We start from the raw sequence: 13824 nt of genomic DNA on the forward strand, positions 1-13824 counted from the left end.
TACAAGCGGCCTCGTGCCGAGCGCATATCTGGGGGAAGCAGGCGATGATCCGGTGTGAGTTGGGGCAGATCTGGGCCGGGACGACCCGGTAGTAAGCCAAGAAGGCGGTCAAGGGGGGGGGGGGGGGGGGGGGAGGGAATGGCGATAGGGGCCATCAGGGAATCATAATGCATCCCGATCCATTTGCCCCGGTGCCGATCGATGACATTCCCTAGCCTCCGGTTCGTGTCGAATTCTACCCGACCCCTGAGCCTCTCGGCGATCCTGGCCGCTTCACCTTTGGTCAGTCGGCTCATTTGTTGTTCGACATTCTCGCTGTTCAAGAATTCGAACTCTACGACTGCTGGTGCGGTCGGCCCAGCTGTATCTTCTTCGGCCGGCTCGGGGGTATTTTCCCGGTCGCCTCGTCGAGGAGCAGTTTCCGGGTGGTCCCCAACCACCCGGGTAGGCGTTTCCCTAACGCCTTCGGTCGGGGAGCCTTGTCTGCCTGATGAGGCTCCTTCTTCTTCCTCTTCGTCGGAACTCCCCGATCCGCTTGAGCTGGAGCTCGATGACCCGGAGGAGCTTGACGCGTTGTTTTGTTCGGAAGCCCGCTCGGGGGCTGGCGCCGGTCGGTGGATGACCTCGGGAGAGTAGGACATGATGTCCACCTCCTCGTCGCTGAGGTACTCGACCTCTTCATCGTAGTCCGCAATCGAGGCGTTTTGGCTGTCAGAATCCGTCATTTCGATCTACCTAAAGGTCGGTCGGGGTTAGTAAGGGACTTGAGACGTCCGGGACAGTTAGTTGGCCTATCAGTTCTACTTATGAATGAAAACGTAAAGTAAAAAGAGGGGTTGAGAGCTTACCGAATGGAGGAACTTTGCGAATGAAAGCTTGAAGTTTTTTAGCTCGATTGCCTTGCTAAGGTGCTCTACTCGGGGCTCTCTGAGGGTTCCGACTGAAGCAAAAGAGTGAGGAAAGTTCAAATGAGGGCCTCAAGGACCTATTTATAGGAGAGCATTTAGGCGGGAAACGAGCCCACTTGCTTGACGCGACCCGCGCTGATTCCGAGGCGACTGTTGCAGTCGCAGAGGCCGGCAGCGGCCGACACGTGGCGAGGAGAGGAATGACAGCTGGCGGGTCGGTTTGATGGCCGACGGTTGGGCTTCTTCATCCCGTCCCGTTTTTTCCCGGACGGTCAAAAAGGCCCGGGCTGGGGGGCTCTTGGTAGGGAATATCCCGACCGACATGGCTTCACCACGACCGAGGTACCTTCGTCTTTTTCTCTTTGTCTTTGCAGGTAGCAGGTCGGGCTCCTTATAAAGAACCCGGTCGGGGTCCGACCGGGAGTTGCCCGAGCGGCATTGTCAACCACCGAGCGGTAGCCCTTCGGCGAGAGAGCTGATAAAGGACACGTGGCGGTTCTCTACGACGACAGATAGGGCACCCGGGAGGATGACACGTGGAGGCTACGTGGAGAGCATGCCGAACGACCGGATTCTTGTCTCCGGCATAGCGGCTATAAATACCCACAGTAGCCACGGTGTAGGGGACTTTTGGACGATCGATAGGTTGTTAGAGAATCCCGACCGCAGTCGGTCGGCACTCAGAGCAACCAAGTAGATTGTACTTAGGGCCTCTACCGTGATCAATAAAGACATTTATTTGCTTTAATTGGTCTCGAGTTATTTCATATTGCTTACGTATAATTAGCAGTATCAATATGAAATTGAAAGTTTAATAAAATTTGAGCTTGTTAATTACTTGCAGATATTTAAACTTACCATAGGCTGCAAATAAACAATGAGGATATATAGTTTGTCAAGGTATGTTCAAAGTATAGAAATAATTAGTAATATACTTTTTAAAGTTTAGAGTACATATTCTCAATACTTTACAATACAACTCAAACCTATAATAGTCTATTAACAAAACATAAGAATTATCAAAAGTACATATTCTCAATACTTTACAATATTATAGAACTCAAACCTATAATATACATCCAAAAAATAATGAAAAACTAAAGAGCTGTGTAGAAAAACATCATCATGGACTCTAACCACCAAATTAGCTATATATGTCCTATGATATTTGAATTCCCTGCAAAAGAATAATTCAACCATCCAAATAGTTTGATTCTAATGCAATCACCTACTTGGAAGAATAGGTGCTTGAAAAACTTGAAATTAGTTACAAATTAAAATAAGATTTAAAAATAAAAAGAATGAAATTGTTAAAATTCAAGAGAAACAACTATAATAGAAAAAAATTAATAAATAAATATAAAAGAAAACTAAAACATGAATATAGCATTTTATACTGCAACATTAAAAAAACATAAACTGCATAATTACCAAAAAAAGAACTTGTAATCCTTATTTCACCTATAGAAACTAAAGTTAATAGAATGGAATACTCCAAATTGAAAAGCCAAGGTAAAAATTGTTCTTCCTCAATCTTCTGTTTCAGTCTTGGTGATGGAGTGCTGGGTTTTGGGCTATATTTATAGGTGATTGAGTACAACATGGAGTTGGGAGATTGAGTTTGATTTTAACTGGGAATTAAGCATGCATGTTTTTAAAGATTTTTTTATTTAAATCTTAATAATTTAGCCATGCAGTTGAGTTTCAATGGGAGTTTGAAATTTAGTAAATTTAACAGAGAATTAACGGATAATTATAAAACTAATAATAGAGAATATAATTTTTAACGGGAAAAGGAATAATATAATATTGTTGAATGGAAATATGAATTTTAATATTGTTGTATTGCTAATATTATGTTTGACTATTTTACTACTCAATCATCTCTTTCTGACTGACATATGTTCCAATATTATATATATGTTACAGTAACGATAAAATTAATTGATTTAAAAAAAAACAATAAAATTAACAATAATTATAATATATGTTGCTTGTACTGCCAAATTTATTTATCACACACGGATTATTTAGTAGTATTTTAATATTGTCCTAATGTATTACAAATAGGAATTTTAATATAGAATTATAGTACGAATAGAAAAATAGGAAAGAATATATTGTATTAGGAATTGTATTAAACTATTTTACATTTTCAAAAAAAAAAAGTATTAAACTATTTTACAATATTAGAATAGAAATTTTAATGTAGAATTATAGTACGAATAGAAAAGTAGGAAAGAATATATTCTATTAGGAATTGTATTACACTATTTTACAATATTAGAATGAAATTTTAATGTATTATAGTACGAATAGGAAAGTAGAAAACAATATATTAAAATTTGAGGATTTTGGCGGAAAGTTAAGTTGATGATTTTGTTTTCATATATAGTATAGATCAGCTAGCTTAACTGCTCTTCAGTTTTCAGCGTTTAGCTTATAACTTTTCAACTTTCCACTACTTTTCAACTTTCAGCTACCTTTTCAGTTAAGTTTGCCAAACATAGTCTAAATGTCCCCACAATGATGAAATATTGAAATCAAGTGATCTTTCATATAAATAATATAATAGATCGAAAATCACAAAATAATTGATTTACTCTCTTGTATTTGGCAAATTATATCGTGCACCGCGGTGCATAATCGATTATGCACCGCGCATCAAAACGACGTCGTTTTATTTATTGAAAAGAAATGGAATCTGTTTCGCGCCGTTCGGCAAAAAATAACTATGTTCTTCAGTTTCATTTTGTATACACTGCAGTTTCAGTTCAACACAATTACAATTTCATTTCGATAAAACTACAGTTTCATTCAATATTTATACACTCAAATATGTGAAAATGTTATTTAATTTTATTTTATATACACTATAGTTTCATTAAAACACAACTACATGATCATTTCGATATAATTACAGCTTCATTGTACAATATACACTCAAATATGTGAAGTATTATTCAATTTCATTTTATATATACTGGAGTTTCATTTCACCACAACTACAATATCATTTTGATATAACTGCAGTTTCATTTGATAATGTAAAAATAATACGTGATACAGTGTCGCTTTAGATACACTGTAGTGTCACTCCGTTAACACTAACAGCGCGCCGTTTCTTTACTTAAAAAAACGGCGCCGTTTTGATGCGCGGTACATAATCGATTATGCACCGCGGTCCACGATATAACGGCTGCTTGTATTTAGCATACTAGAAGTTTTAAAAGTAATTTGTACTCAATAGTATAATTTCAAAAGGAGTAGCTGTCATGTGAGACGGATATAAAAAATGGGTTACAATACCAATAATTCAAGTAGAGTACTTGAAAACAAACAAATAAAACATTCAAGATTAATCTGAAAATTGGATCAACAAAATGCTAATACGCTCATCCAACAAACTTTACCACAATCCCATTCATTACATATATGTTGGGGAGAATTACTATTGACCTCCCTAATAAGCTCTTGCTTATTGTTTCATTACATTTAATTCTTACAAATTGACTTACATTCAACCTATAACTTGACGTTAGAGTTATAGCGTTCGGATTAATACTAACATTACATATTATTGTTTTATAAAATCTCCCAATTAACTAAATCAAATAAAATATGTAAAAAAATTTAGATAAATTCATAGATATTTTCCTTCTAATATTCCGTGATCCAAACACCCCCTAAGTTAATATTAATTAGCACCCCCTCCACCTAAAAAAAACCATGAAAAATAGCCAATGAAATACTCTAAATGTAATCTACTGTGAAAGAACATTGCAATTTGCAAGGTCAGTAGATAATGTCAAGAAAAATTGTAAGGTCAGTACAAAGCTAAATTATATTTAGAATTTCTTCAATATATTGTATTTCTTCCAAGAAAAATTGAATTTATTAACGAAAAAATTGTAAAAAATCAATAAAATTCATTTGTATTTAAGTCCATGTTCTTGATGTTGGTTACTGCAATTAAAGTAAATCATGCCTTTTCAGATTACAATGAAAAATATCAACATTATAAGAACACATTATCATTTGAGGATTGAGAAAAGATTGAGAAGCTAGGTTTGTTGTCTCTTGGAAGGTTTTTTATGATGCCACTCATGACATCTCAGATAGTAACCCTACTTCTAACTTATATCTTGTTGGAGTTCAGGGGTAAAAAAATTATTGATAGGATTTAGTTTTTTTGACATGTTCCTGAGTGAGATGTCAATACCCATGAACGAAAATTTTGATAAATATTAGGCGAACTGCAATTTAATTTTTTAATGGCTATTGTATGTGTTTTGGATCCAAAGATGAAAGTAAATGCTTTAAGATAAGTTTTTTCTTATTGTATAAAACACAAAAGGAGGTTAATTTAATGGAATGTGAATAAAGGCAAAAAAAAAAAAGCTTTAAAAGAATTATATCTTGATTATGTACGTAAACTTGTATAATGAAGACTCTTCCTCTACTAGTGGACCTAGCTAGTGGTGAAGTGGATGTTGATGATACAACTATATATGGGTGATGTTGCACAAAAGTATAAAGGGGTGCAAAAATTGTTGAATATGGTTCATCAAATCCAATCAATTCCTCCTACTGATGAATGTAACATAATTCTGTATTCGATAATCATGAATAATAACTGAAACAGATAATATAAGCTAGAAGTAGAAGGCTACTAGGACTCTCACACTTGAGTTCATTATTATCTCTAATATTATCAATTATCCTATTACACCCCCTCAAGCTTAAGGTGTCAAAGAAATAACATTAAGCTTGTCACGAAAAACCCCGAATCATTTAGCAGCGAGCGGTTTAGTAAAAATGTCAGCAACTTGCTCCTGAGTAGAAACATAATGAACCTTGAAGACACCAGAACAGACCTTGTCACGGACGAAATGGTAATCGACCTCCACATGCTTCGTACGGGCGTGGAAAACAGGATTGACGCACATGTACGTAGCCCCGAGATTATCACACCAAAGGGTCGGCGGTGAAGAAACCGGTAAGCCAATCTCAGTCAACAAGGACACAATCTACATAACCTCTGCAGCCACATCAGCTAAGCCCTTATACTCAGCCCCAGTCAACAACCGAGTCACCATGCGCTGCTTGCGACATACCCAAGAAACTAAGTTGCAACCAAGATAAACAACAAACCCGCTGGTAGACTTTCGGTCTGCCGGATCCCCGGCCCAATCCGAGTCTGAGTACGCATGCAAAGTAGAGTGAGACGAAGGCCGAAGACGCAAACCAAAATCCAATGTACCCTTGGCATAGCGAAGAACACGCTTCAACATAACCCAGTCAGAAACTGTGGGAGACTGCATATGCTGATAGAGCTGATTGACAGCATATGACAAATCCGGTCGAGTGACGGTCAAGTAATGCAACGCACCCGCCAGACTCCGATACTGTGTGGGACTTGCAAAAGGCTCAGTAGAAATCTCAAACGACCGGGCAACCGACAGAGGAGTAGCAAGTGGCTTACAGTCCACCATACTAGCCCGAGTCAAAATATCAGACATATAACGGTGCTGAGACAACACAAAACCACCATCAATAGGAACCAGCTATATCCCGAGAAAGAAGCTCGGGGAACCCAGATCACGAATCTTAAAGGCTGTAGCAAGCTGCCTCAATAGCGAATCAGCCAAAGCCGAATCAATACCCATCAAAAGGATGTCGTTGACGTATACAAGCAAGAAAACCTGTGCCCCTGCAAAATTATAATAAAATAAAGAAACGTCGGTCTTGGACGACTTAAACCCGACTGAGAGCAGATAATCATGCAGATGCCTAAACCAAGCCCGCGGAGCCTGCTTCAGACCATAAAGAGATCGCTACAAATGACACACATGTTCCGGGAAAGCCGGATCAACATAGCCTGGAGGCTGCTTCATAAACACAGATTCAGCCAAGCGCCCATTAAGGAAGGCGTTATGCACGTCCAGTTGCTGAAGAGTCCAACCACGGTAGTAGGCTTGACCACTGGGCTGAAGGTGTCAAAGAAATCCTCCCCGGCAACCTGATTAAAGCCTTTAATTTGGCAACCAACTGCGCCTTATACCGCTCAACTGAACCGTCAGCCTTACGCTTGGTCCGGTACAACCATTTGAACCCCACGACATTCATGTCGGACGTAGCCGGAACCAGTCACCAAGTGTGATTATGGAGGAGCGCATTGAACTCCTCATCCATCACAACACGTCACTCCGGATGTAAGACGGCCTGGGAATAACATGAAGGATCACCCAAGCTAGCCACCAAAGCCTGAAGAGGCTCAGTATGCTCCATGTGCCGCAAATGCATAGAATGAGAGTGGGGCGGCGGCACCGCCCTGGCTCGGCGCTTGGGCCTACTCGTAACAACACCGTGACCAGCCGGTAGTATAGCACCCGTACGCGGTTGAGGCAACCCAACAGGTGACGGCACAACAATCGGACTAACACCCCACGGGTCACCAACACAGCAATCCTAGGAACGGTCCTGCACAAAGCATTTAGCAAAGGGAAACATATCCTCATCAAACCCGACATGTCGGCATGTAAACATTTTACCCGTATCAAGGTCCATGCACCGATACCCACGAAACGAAGACGGGTATCCCAAGAAAACACAAGGAGACGACCGAAAAGCAAATTTGTGCTTATTGTATGGCCGAAGATAAGGGTAACATAAACACCCAAACACTTTAAGATAAGACATAGAAGGCTCAGATTGAAAAAGTGTATAGTACGGACTATGCATTTGTAAAACAGACGAGGGCAGACGATTAATCAAAAGCACGGCCGACTCAATGGAAAAGTCCTAATATTTCAAAGGAACTGACCCCTGAGCCAACAGGGCAAGACCAGTTTCAACCACATTCGATGACGACGCTCAACACGGCCATTCTGCTCGTGTGTATACGCACATGACTGGCGATGAACTATACCGAGGGACGAGAAAACAGACGACAATTTGCTATACTCGCCCCCCAAGTCAGACTGAACGCCCTTAATTTTGCGGGAAAACAGTCGCTCAACCATCATGTGAAAAGTATTGAAAACAGCATACAGATCAGATTTAAGCCGTAAAGGAAACAACCAAAACGAAATAACGATAACTCGAAACAGATAATACTGGGGCAGGACCCCAAATGTCCGTATAAATCAAGTCCAATACAGCCTGACTAGAAGAATTAATACGGGGTAAGGGAAAACGGGATGATTTCCCTAACTGACACGATGAACATATAGTAGACGAACTAACATCAAATTTACTAACAGGACAATGCTGCAATACTTTATTCAACATACGAAAATGGGGATGCCCCAAACAACTGTGCCACACACTAGATGGAGCCCGAGCAGAAAGAAACGTCGTGGGTGACGACATAGGAAGCCGCAACGAGTACAACCCCCCAGAACTCGGCCCCCTAAGCAAAATGGTGTTGGTAGCGATGTCCTTAATCACAAAATAAGATGGAAAAAAATCAAAGTAATCACGATTGTCACGAGAAAACTTCTGAACAGAAATTAAATGATTGGATAAACCATGAACAATAAGCACATTAGACAATTTAAGAGAATTAGAAACAGGAGACGAAACACAGGCATGACTGATACAAGTAATAGACAAACCTTCACTGCTATCGACACGTAGCGTATCCGAACCATGGTAGGGCTCCGTCCCCGTCAGTCCAACTTCCGAAGGAGCTGGCGGCTGCTCGGAGTATTGCCGGAAGCAAAACGCGATAGTGTGGCCGTGGCTACGATAGATCTGACACCGGGGTCCACGACCACCACGACCGCCACCACGGATACCTCAACGACCACCATGTCCAGAACCACCAGAACCGGATCGGCGGCCACCACCTCGCTGCAACACCATAGTCGCCGGTTGGGACTCCATAGCCGAGGAGAAATCATCACTGTAGATGAATTGTTGAGCCAACAAAAAATCAGATAATTGAGAAATGGTGACCGAATTACTCGAGGTGACGAGAGAAGATGCCATAGCCCGGAATTCCGGCCGCAAGCCTCGGAAAACATACAAATTCTGCTCATCGAGTGAAACCGGGGGGCCGGCCATGGCAAACTCTTCCACAGTCACCTTCGCACGACCTAGGAAATCCGCAAGTGTGCTATCTCCTTGGCGTAACCCCTGCAACTGACTGAGAAGGCCTAACCTTCGATGGCCTGCCAGACTTGACGCGAAGTAGAGTACCCCACTATCAGGTACATCACTTCCTCCGACAATGACGCAACAAGCATCGACAAAATGGCTTGATCCTGCTGCTCCCAAACAAGAACAGCCGAGTTATCCACCGAGATAACTCCGTCGGAGGTGGAGGTCACCACCGCTGGACACTCATGCGAGCCATCAACAAACCGGAGCAGCCCTTGTCTGCAGAAAAAGGGCACCATCTGAGTACGCCAAAACAAGTAATTTTTAGAGGATAGTTTGATGGAGACGAAGTGGTGCGCCGACGAGAGAGTGGGAGGCGCCACCACCGGAGAGGCAGAGGGTCCGGTAGAAACCGTACGTTCGGAAGACTCATCGGATAGTGTGGGGCGAACGGAAGCCATCAGAATCGTAACAAAGCGATTGATACCAGATGAGTGTAACGTAATTTTGTATTCAATAATCAGGAATAATAACTGATACCGATAATATAAGCTAGAAGTAGAAGGCTACTAGGACTCTCACACTTGAGTCCATTATTATCTCTAATATTATCTATTATCCTATTACTACTAAATCAAAATTGGAAACTTATCTTCAGGGTGATCCTTTTCTTCTTTATTCTTCAACTTTTTGTGCTTTAGAGAGGTGGAAGGGTAATTGTACAAAAATGTAAAATTTTATCAAAGATTACAACTAATATATTAGCTATCCCTATTTCAAGCATGGCATCCGAACCAAATTTAGTGGTAGGGGATGGGTGATTGATGAATATCATGCTAGATTACATGCACAATAAATTGAACCTCTTATTTGCTGTGGGGATTGGCCTTGTAACAAATATATATGTGATGAAGAAAAAACAAAAGATAAGATTCTTATTTTATATTACACTTATTAGTTAATAGTTATATATGAGCACTTTAACTTGTAATGGACTAGTTATTCATTTTCAACTTATTCTTTTATTGTGTAGGGTGATTCTAAAGAGGAAGGCACACATTATGTTGAAGCCTTAATTGGTTTTGGTGACTTGGAGTTATTTTAGACATTGTTATAATGTATTATTGGTTGGTTTTGATTCTACAAGTTCTATTGAAATTGTGTTGTTAGATTTTTATATTTGGACTTTATGAAATTGTGGTTATCTATTGCGGACTAGTTATTGATGTATAAAATAATGAACGAGTAAAAAGTCGTTATCAAGGGATTAAATGTTGTGGTACGTTAAATGCGACATCTAAGTACTAGTCACCAAGTTAGGAAGCAAGTAGAGAAGCTAAGGACAATGAATATAATGGTGATAGGATCATGTAATAATCAATGGGGAAATAAACAAAGAGCAATATAATAAAATGAGATTAAAAAGCAATTAATAAAAGTAAGAGCTCAGGTTAGGGAGTATAATCTTTTAGATGCAAAAGAACCCATAGGATTGGGGGAATGAGAAAGCAATTAAAATTCCCCTATCCCTTATTCTCATGGTGGGAAATAGAATTTGTGCAAGGATTGGCTTGGAAATTCAATCCAACTCTTATTGTACGTGATTGAATTTTCTCCAAAGGGCTATCCAATGAGTGTTGCACACCATACATCAACAAGACATAAGCACAATTTCTTCACAAACATCAAGACCCCTAACTAGATCCACCCCCTGGCCCCCTCCCCCTGTATGCAAGAACTACAAATAAAGCATCTAGATAGATTAAACGAAACTACCTACATATATTTAGCATACATAAAATGAAAACATAAATAGAATGCATAAACATAGGGTACGAGCAATAAAATGAAATTAAAGATAAATTATATAAAAAGTAGATGAAGAACTCCAAAGTTGATGCCTTGGTAAGTGTTACTAATCCTTTATCTAATGCTAATATGCTCTAAGCTAGACTGCTAGAGTAATGATATGAAAGGAAGGGAAACAAACTAATTTGTATTTTCTTTTAAAACATTAACCTCTCCCTAAATTTAATGGGGATGCTCTAAATTTAATCCACTGTCAAAGAACATGCAAAATTGGTACATCATTCTAAGCATGACAAAGCTAAATTTAGAAGTTCTTCTATTTTATTTCTTATTGTTTCATTACATATGATTATTACAAATTGGCTTACATTATATTCAACCTATAACTTGTTGTTAGGGTTATAGCGTTCAGAGTACATAATACTAACATTCATTACATAATAATATTGTTTTATAACATGTCTCGATTATTATCTCAAAAAAAAAAAAAAAAATCTCTCGATTAATTACTAAATCAAATAAAATTTGTGAATTAAATGTAGATAAATTCATAAGTATATTTCTTTTGGGTGAACCAAACATTTCCTTAATTAACATTAACGCCAACCCCCCTTAAAAACAATCCATGAGAATTGAGAAATAGCCAATGGAATGCTCTAAATATAATCTACTATCAAAGAACACTGCAATTTGCAAGGTCAGTAAATAATGACGAGCAAAACATAGCTAAATTTAGAAGTTGTTCTATATATATTATATTTCTTACCGAAATAATTGAATTTATTAACAAAAATTATAAATAAAGGGGAAAATGACAATTTTTCCCCCTGAGTTATATAATTATAGCACTTTTTTTCCCTGAATTATTTAAGTGGCTCTTTTTCCCCCCTGAAATGTTAATTGGACATATTTACCCTTAAAATAAATATTTCATTTATTTTTCTTCTCCAACAAATTATTACTATATTTTGGTTCAAACCAAACAGATATTATAGCAACCAAACCAAAATATTCCAATTACAATTTAGAATCAAAATGCGATATTTAGAGTATATTAAAATCACGGACCGGAATGGTCGGTTCATGTTTCGAATTGAAAAAATAAAATACATTTATTGTTGAATTTAGAATATTTTAAAATAAAGACGGTTCAAAATCGCGAACCGGATCCGGAACCACAGGTTCATGGTTCAGGATCCAATTTTTTTTATTTATAAATTTAATAAACTGAAATCCAAATATTGGGTTCTAGATCTGAATCATAACTGGAAATTTTTAATTTGATTGTTATAGCGTCCGGTTCAGTTCGAACCGAACCGTGGTCATCGCTACATATACGCAATAATTTGTTGGAGAAGTAAAATAAATAAAATATTTACTTTAAAGGTAGAAATGTCAATTTAATATATTAGGGGGAAACACTACCACTTTTAAAATAATTGAGGAGGAAAAAGTACTATAAGTATATAACTTAGGGGGAAAAATGTCATTTTCCCATAAATAAATAAATAAAATTCTTTCGTATTTTATTTTCTAATATATTTCATAACTAAAAAATAAAATATCTATTTTTTTTAAATACTTATAATTCTTTACAAGGTAAAAGTATCATTCCTCTATATTGCCCTCACAACCGCCATTCAAACCTGAGATGCCATCAATACAGGGTAGTTGGCAAATAAAATATGTAAATTTAGATAAATTCATAGGTATTTTTCTTGTATTATGTGCAGATTATTGGGAAGATATTGCACAAATCCAATTGAACACATGGCAACACCCAATTGGCTGCAGCAACTGGTATCTTCTTTTTGCTAGATCGACATTTTTAATCTAAGGATATTTGTGGTGCTAGAGATGGCCAATGGACTTGCATTATCAATCTGTCAAAGATTGATCAACCAATAAAATTAAAGTTTATGATCCAAAAGCTAAGCAATTTGGGCATCCATGTCGTATATATAGGCTGTAGTGGAAAGAACCATGAAACTCATCAAGCCACAAAGGATCGGAGCTATTCAATTCAGTAGCTAGTCTTTGCATTTCACTTCTAAAGAAGTACAATGGCAGCTGCTACAATGGCTCTCTCTTCCCCTTCTTTCGCCGGAAAGGCAGTGAAGCTCTCGCCTTCCACACCAGAAATCACCGGAAACGCCAAGTTTACCATGAGGAAGGGCGCTGCTAAACCTGTTTCATCCGGCAGCCCATGGTACGGCCCAGACCGTGTTAAGTACTTGGGTCCATTCTCCGGCGAGCCCCCAAGCTACCTGACCGGAGAGTTCCCCGGCGACTACGGATGGGACACTGCTGGCCTCTCTGCTGACCCAGAGACCTTCGCCAAGAACCGCGAGCTGGAGGTGATCCACTCCAGATGGGCGATGCTGGGAGCCCTTGGATGCGTTTTCCCGGAGCTGTTGTCCCGCAACGGCGTGAAGTTCGGCGAGGCAGTGTGGTTCAAGGCCGGAGCTCAGATCTTCAGCGAGGGAGGTCTTGACTACTTGGGCAACCCAAGCTTGATCCACGCACAGAGCATCTTGGCCATCTGGGCATGCCAAGTTGTGTTGATGGGAGCCGTTGAGGGTTACCGTATTGCCGGCGGACCCCTCGGAGAGATCACCGACCCACTCTACCCCGGTGGCAGCTTCGACCCATTGGGTCTCGCTGACGACCCAGAGGCTTTCGCCGAGCTCAAGGTGAAGGAGCTCAAGAATGGCAGACTTGCCATGTTCTCCATGTTCGGATTCTTCGTTCAGGCCATTGTTACCGGAAAGGGCCCATTGGAGAACCTCGCCGACCACCTTGCCGACCCTGTTAACAACAACGCCTGGGCCTATGCCACAAACTTCGTTCCCGGAAAGTGAATATGAATAGAGTTACAGTGTTTTTGTGTGAAGTATATTTTACGTACTGTTTTGGTGTAATGCAAAATATGTGAATTATGTGCTATTGGCATTGGCCTACTAGTTATCCATCACCCTATCAATCCATTTGCAGAGTTATT

At 39.5% G+C, this 13824-nt stretch overlaps 3 protein-coding genes across 4 annotated transcripts; 1 reads left to right on the forward strand and 2 right to left on the reverse strand.

The window, feature by feature from the left end:
- Nucleotides 1-500: 500 nt before the first annotated feature.
- On the forward strand, nucleotides 501-13810 carry LOC109183708 (chlorophyll a-b binding protein of LHCII type 1). Of its 2 annotated transcripts, none has more exons than XM_019333769.1 (3): nucleotides 501-515; nucleotides 4408-4417; nucleotides 12886-13810. In XM_019333769.1, exon 3 carries the CDS (start codon nucleotides 12887-12889, stop codon nucleotides 13682-13684), a length of 798 nt encoding a protein of 265 aa, XP_019189314.1. In that variant the 5' UTR covers nucleotides 501-515; nucleotides 4408-4417; nucleotide 12886; the 3' UTR covers nucleotides 13685-13810. The 2 variants fall into 2 exon arrangements, with proteins under 2 accessions (XP_019189314.1, XP_019189315.1); XM_019333770.1 differs by lacking the exon at nucleotides 4408-4417 and adding an exon at nucleotides 2176-2182 and having other exon boundaries at nucleotides 506-515.
- Nucleotides 5939-7037, reverse strand: LOC109183637 (uncharacterized mitochondrial protein AtMg00810-like). The gene is made up of 3 exons (XM_019333703.1): nucleotides 6957-7037; nucleotides 6761-6859; nucleotides 5939-6439 (listed from the first exon to the last, which is right to left on the reverse strand). Exons 1-3 carry the CDS (start codon nucleotides 7035-7037, stop codon nucleotides 5939-5941), a joined length of 681 nt encoding a protein of 226 aa, XP_019189248.1.
- LOC109183638 lies at nucleotides 8712-9475 on the reverse strand. Its single transcript, XM_019333704.1, has 2 exons — nucleotides 9076-9475; nucleotides 8712-9010 (listed from the first exon to the last, which is right to left on the reverse strand). The coding sequence occupies exons 1-2, from the start codon at nucleotides 9473-9475 to the stop codon at nucleotides 8712-8714; spliced, it is 699 nt and encodes a 232-aa protein (XP_019189249.1).
- Nucleotides 13811-13824: the final 14 nt, after the last annotated feature.

This window comes from Ipomoea nil, unplaced genomic scaffold (assembly GCF_001879475.1).
Source record: "Ipomoea nil cultivar Tokyo-kokei standard unplaced genomic scaffold, Asagao_1.1 scaffold1149, whole genome shotgun sequence".
NCBI lineage: Eukaryota > Viridiplantae > Streptophyta > Magnoliopsida > Solanales > Convolvulaceae > Ipomoea > Ipomoea nil.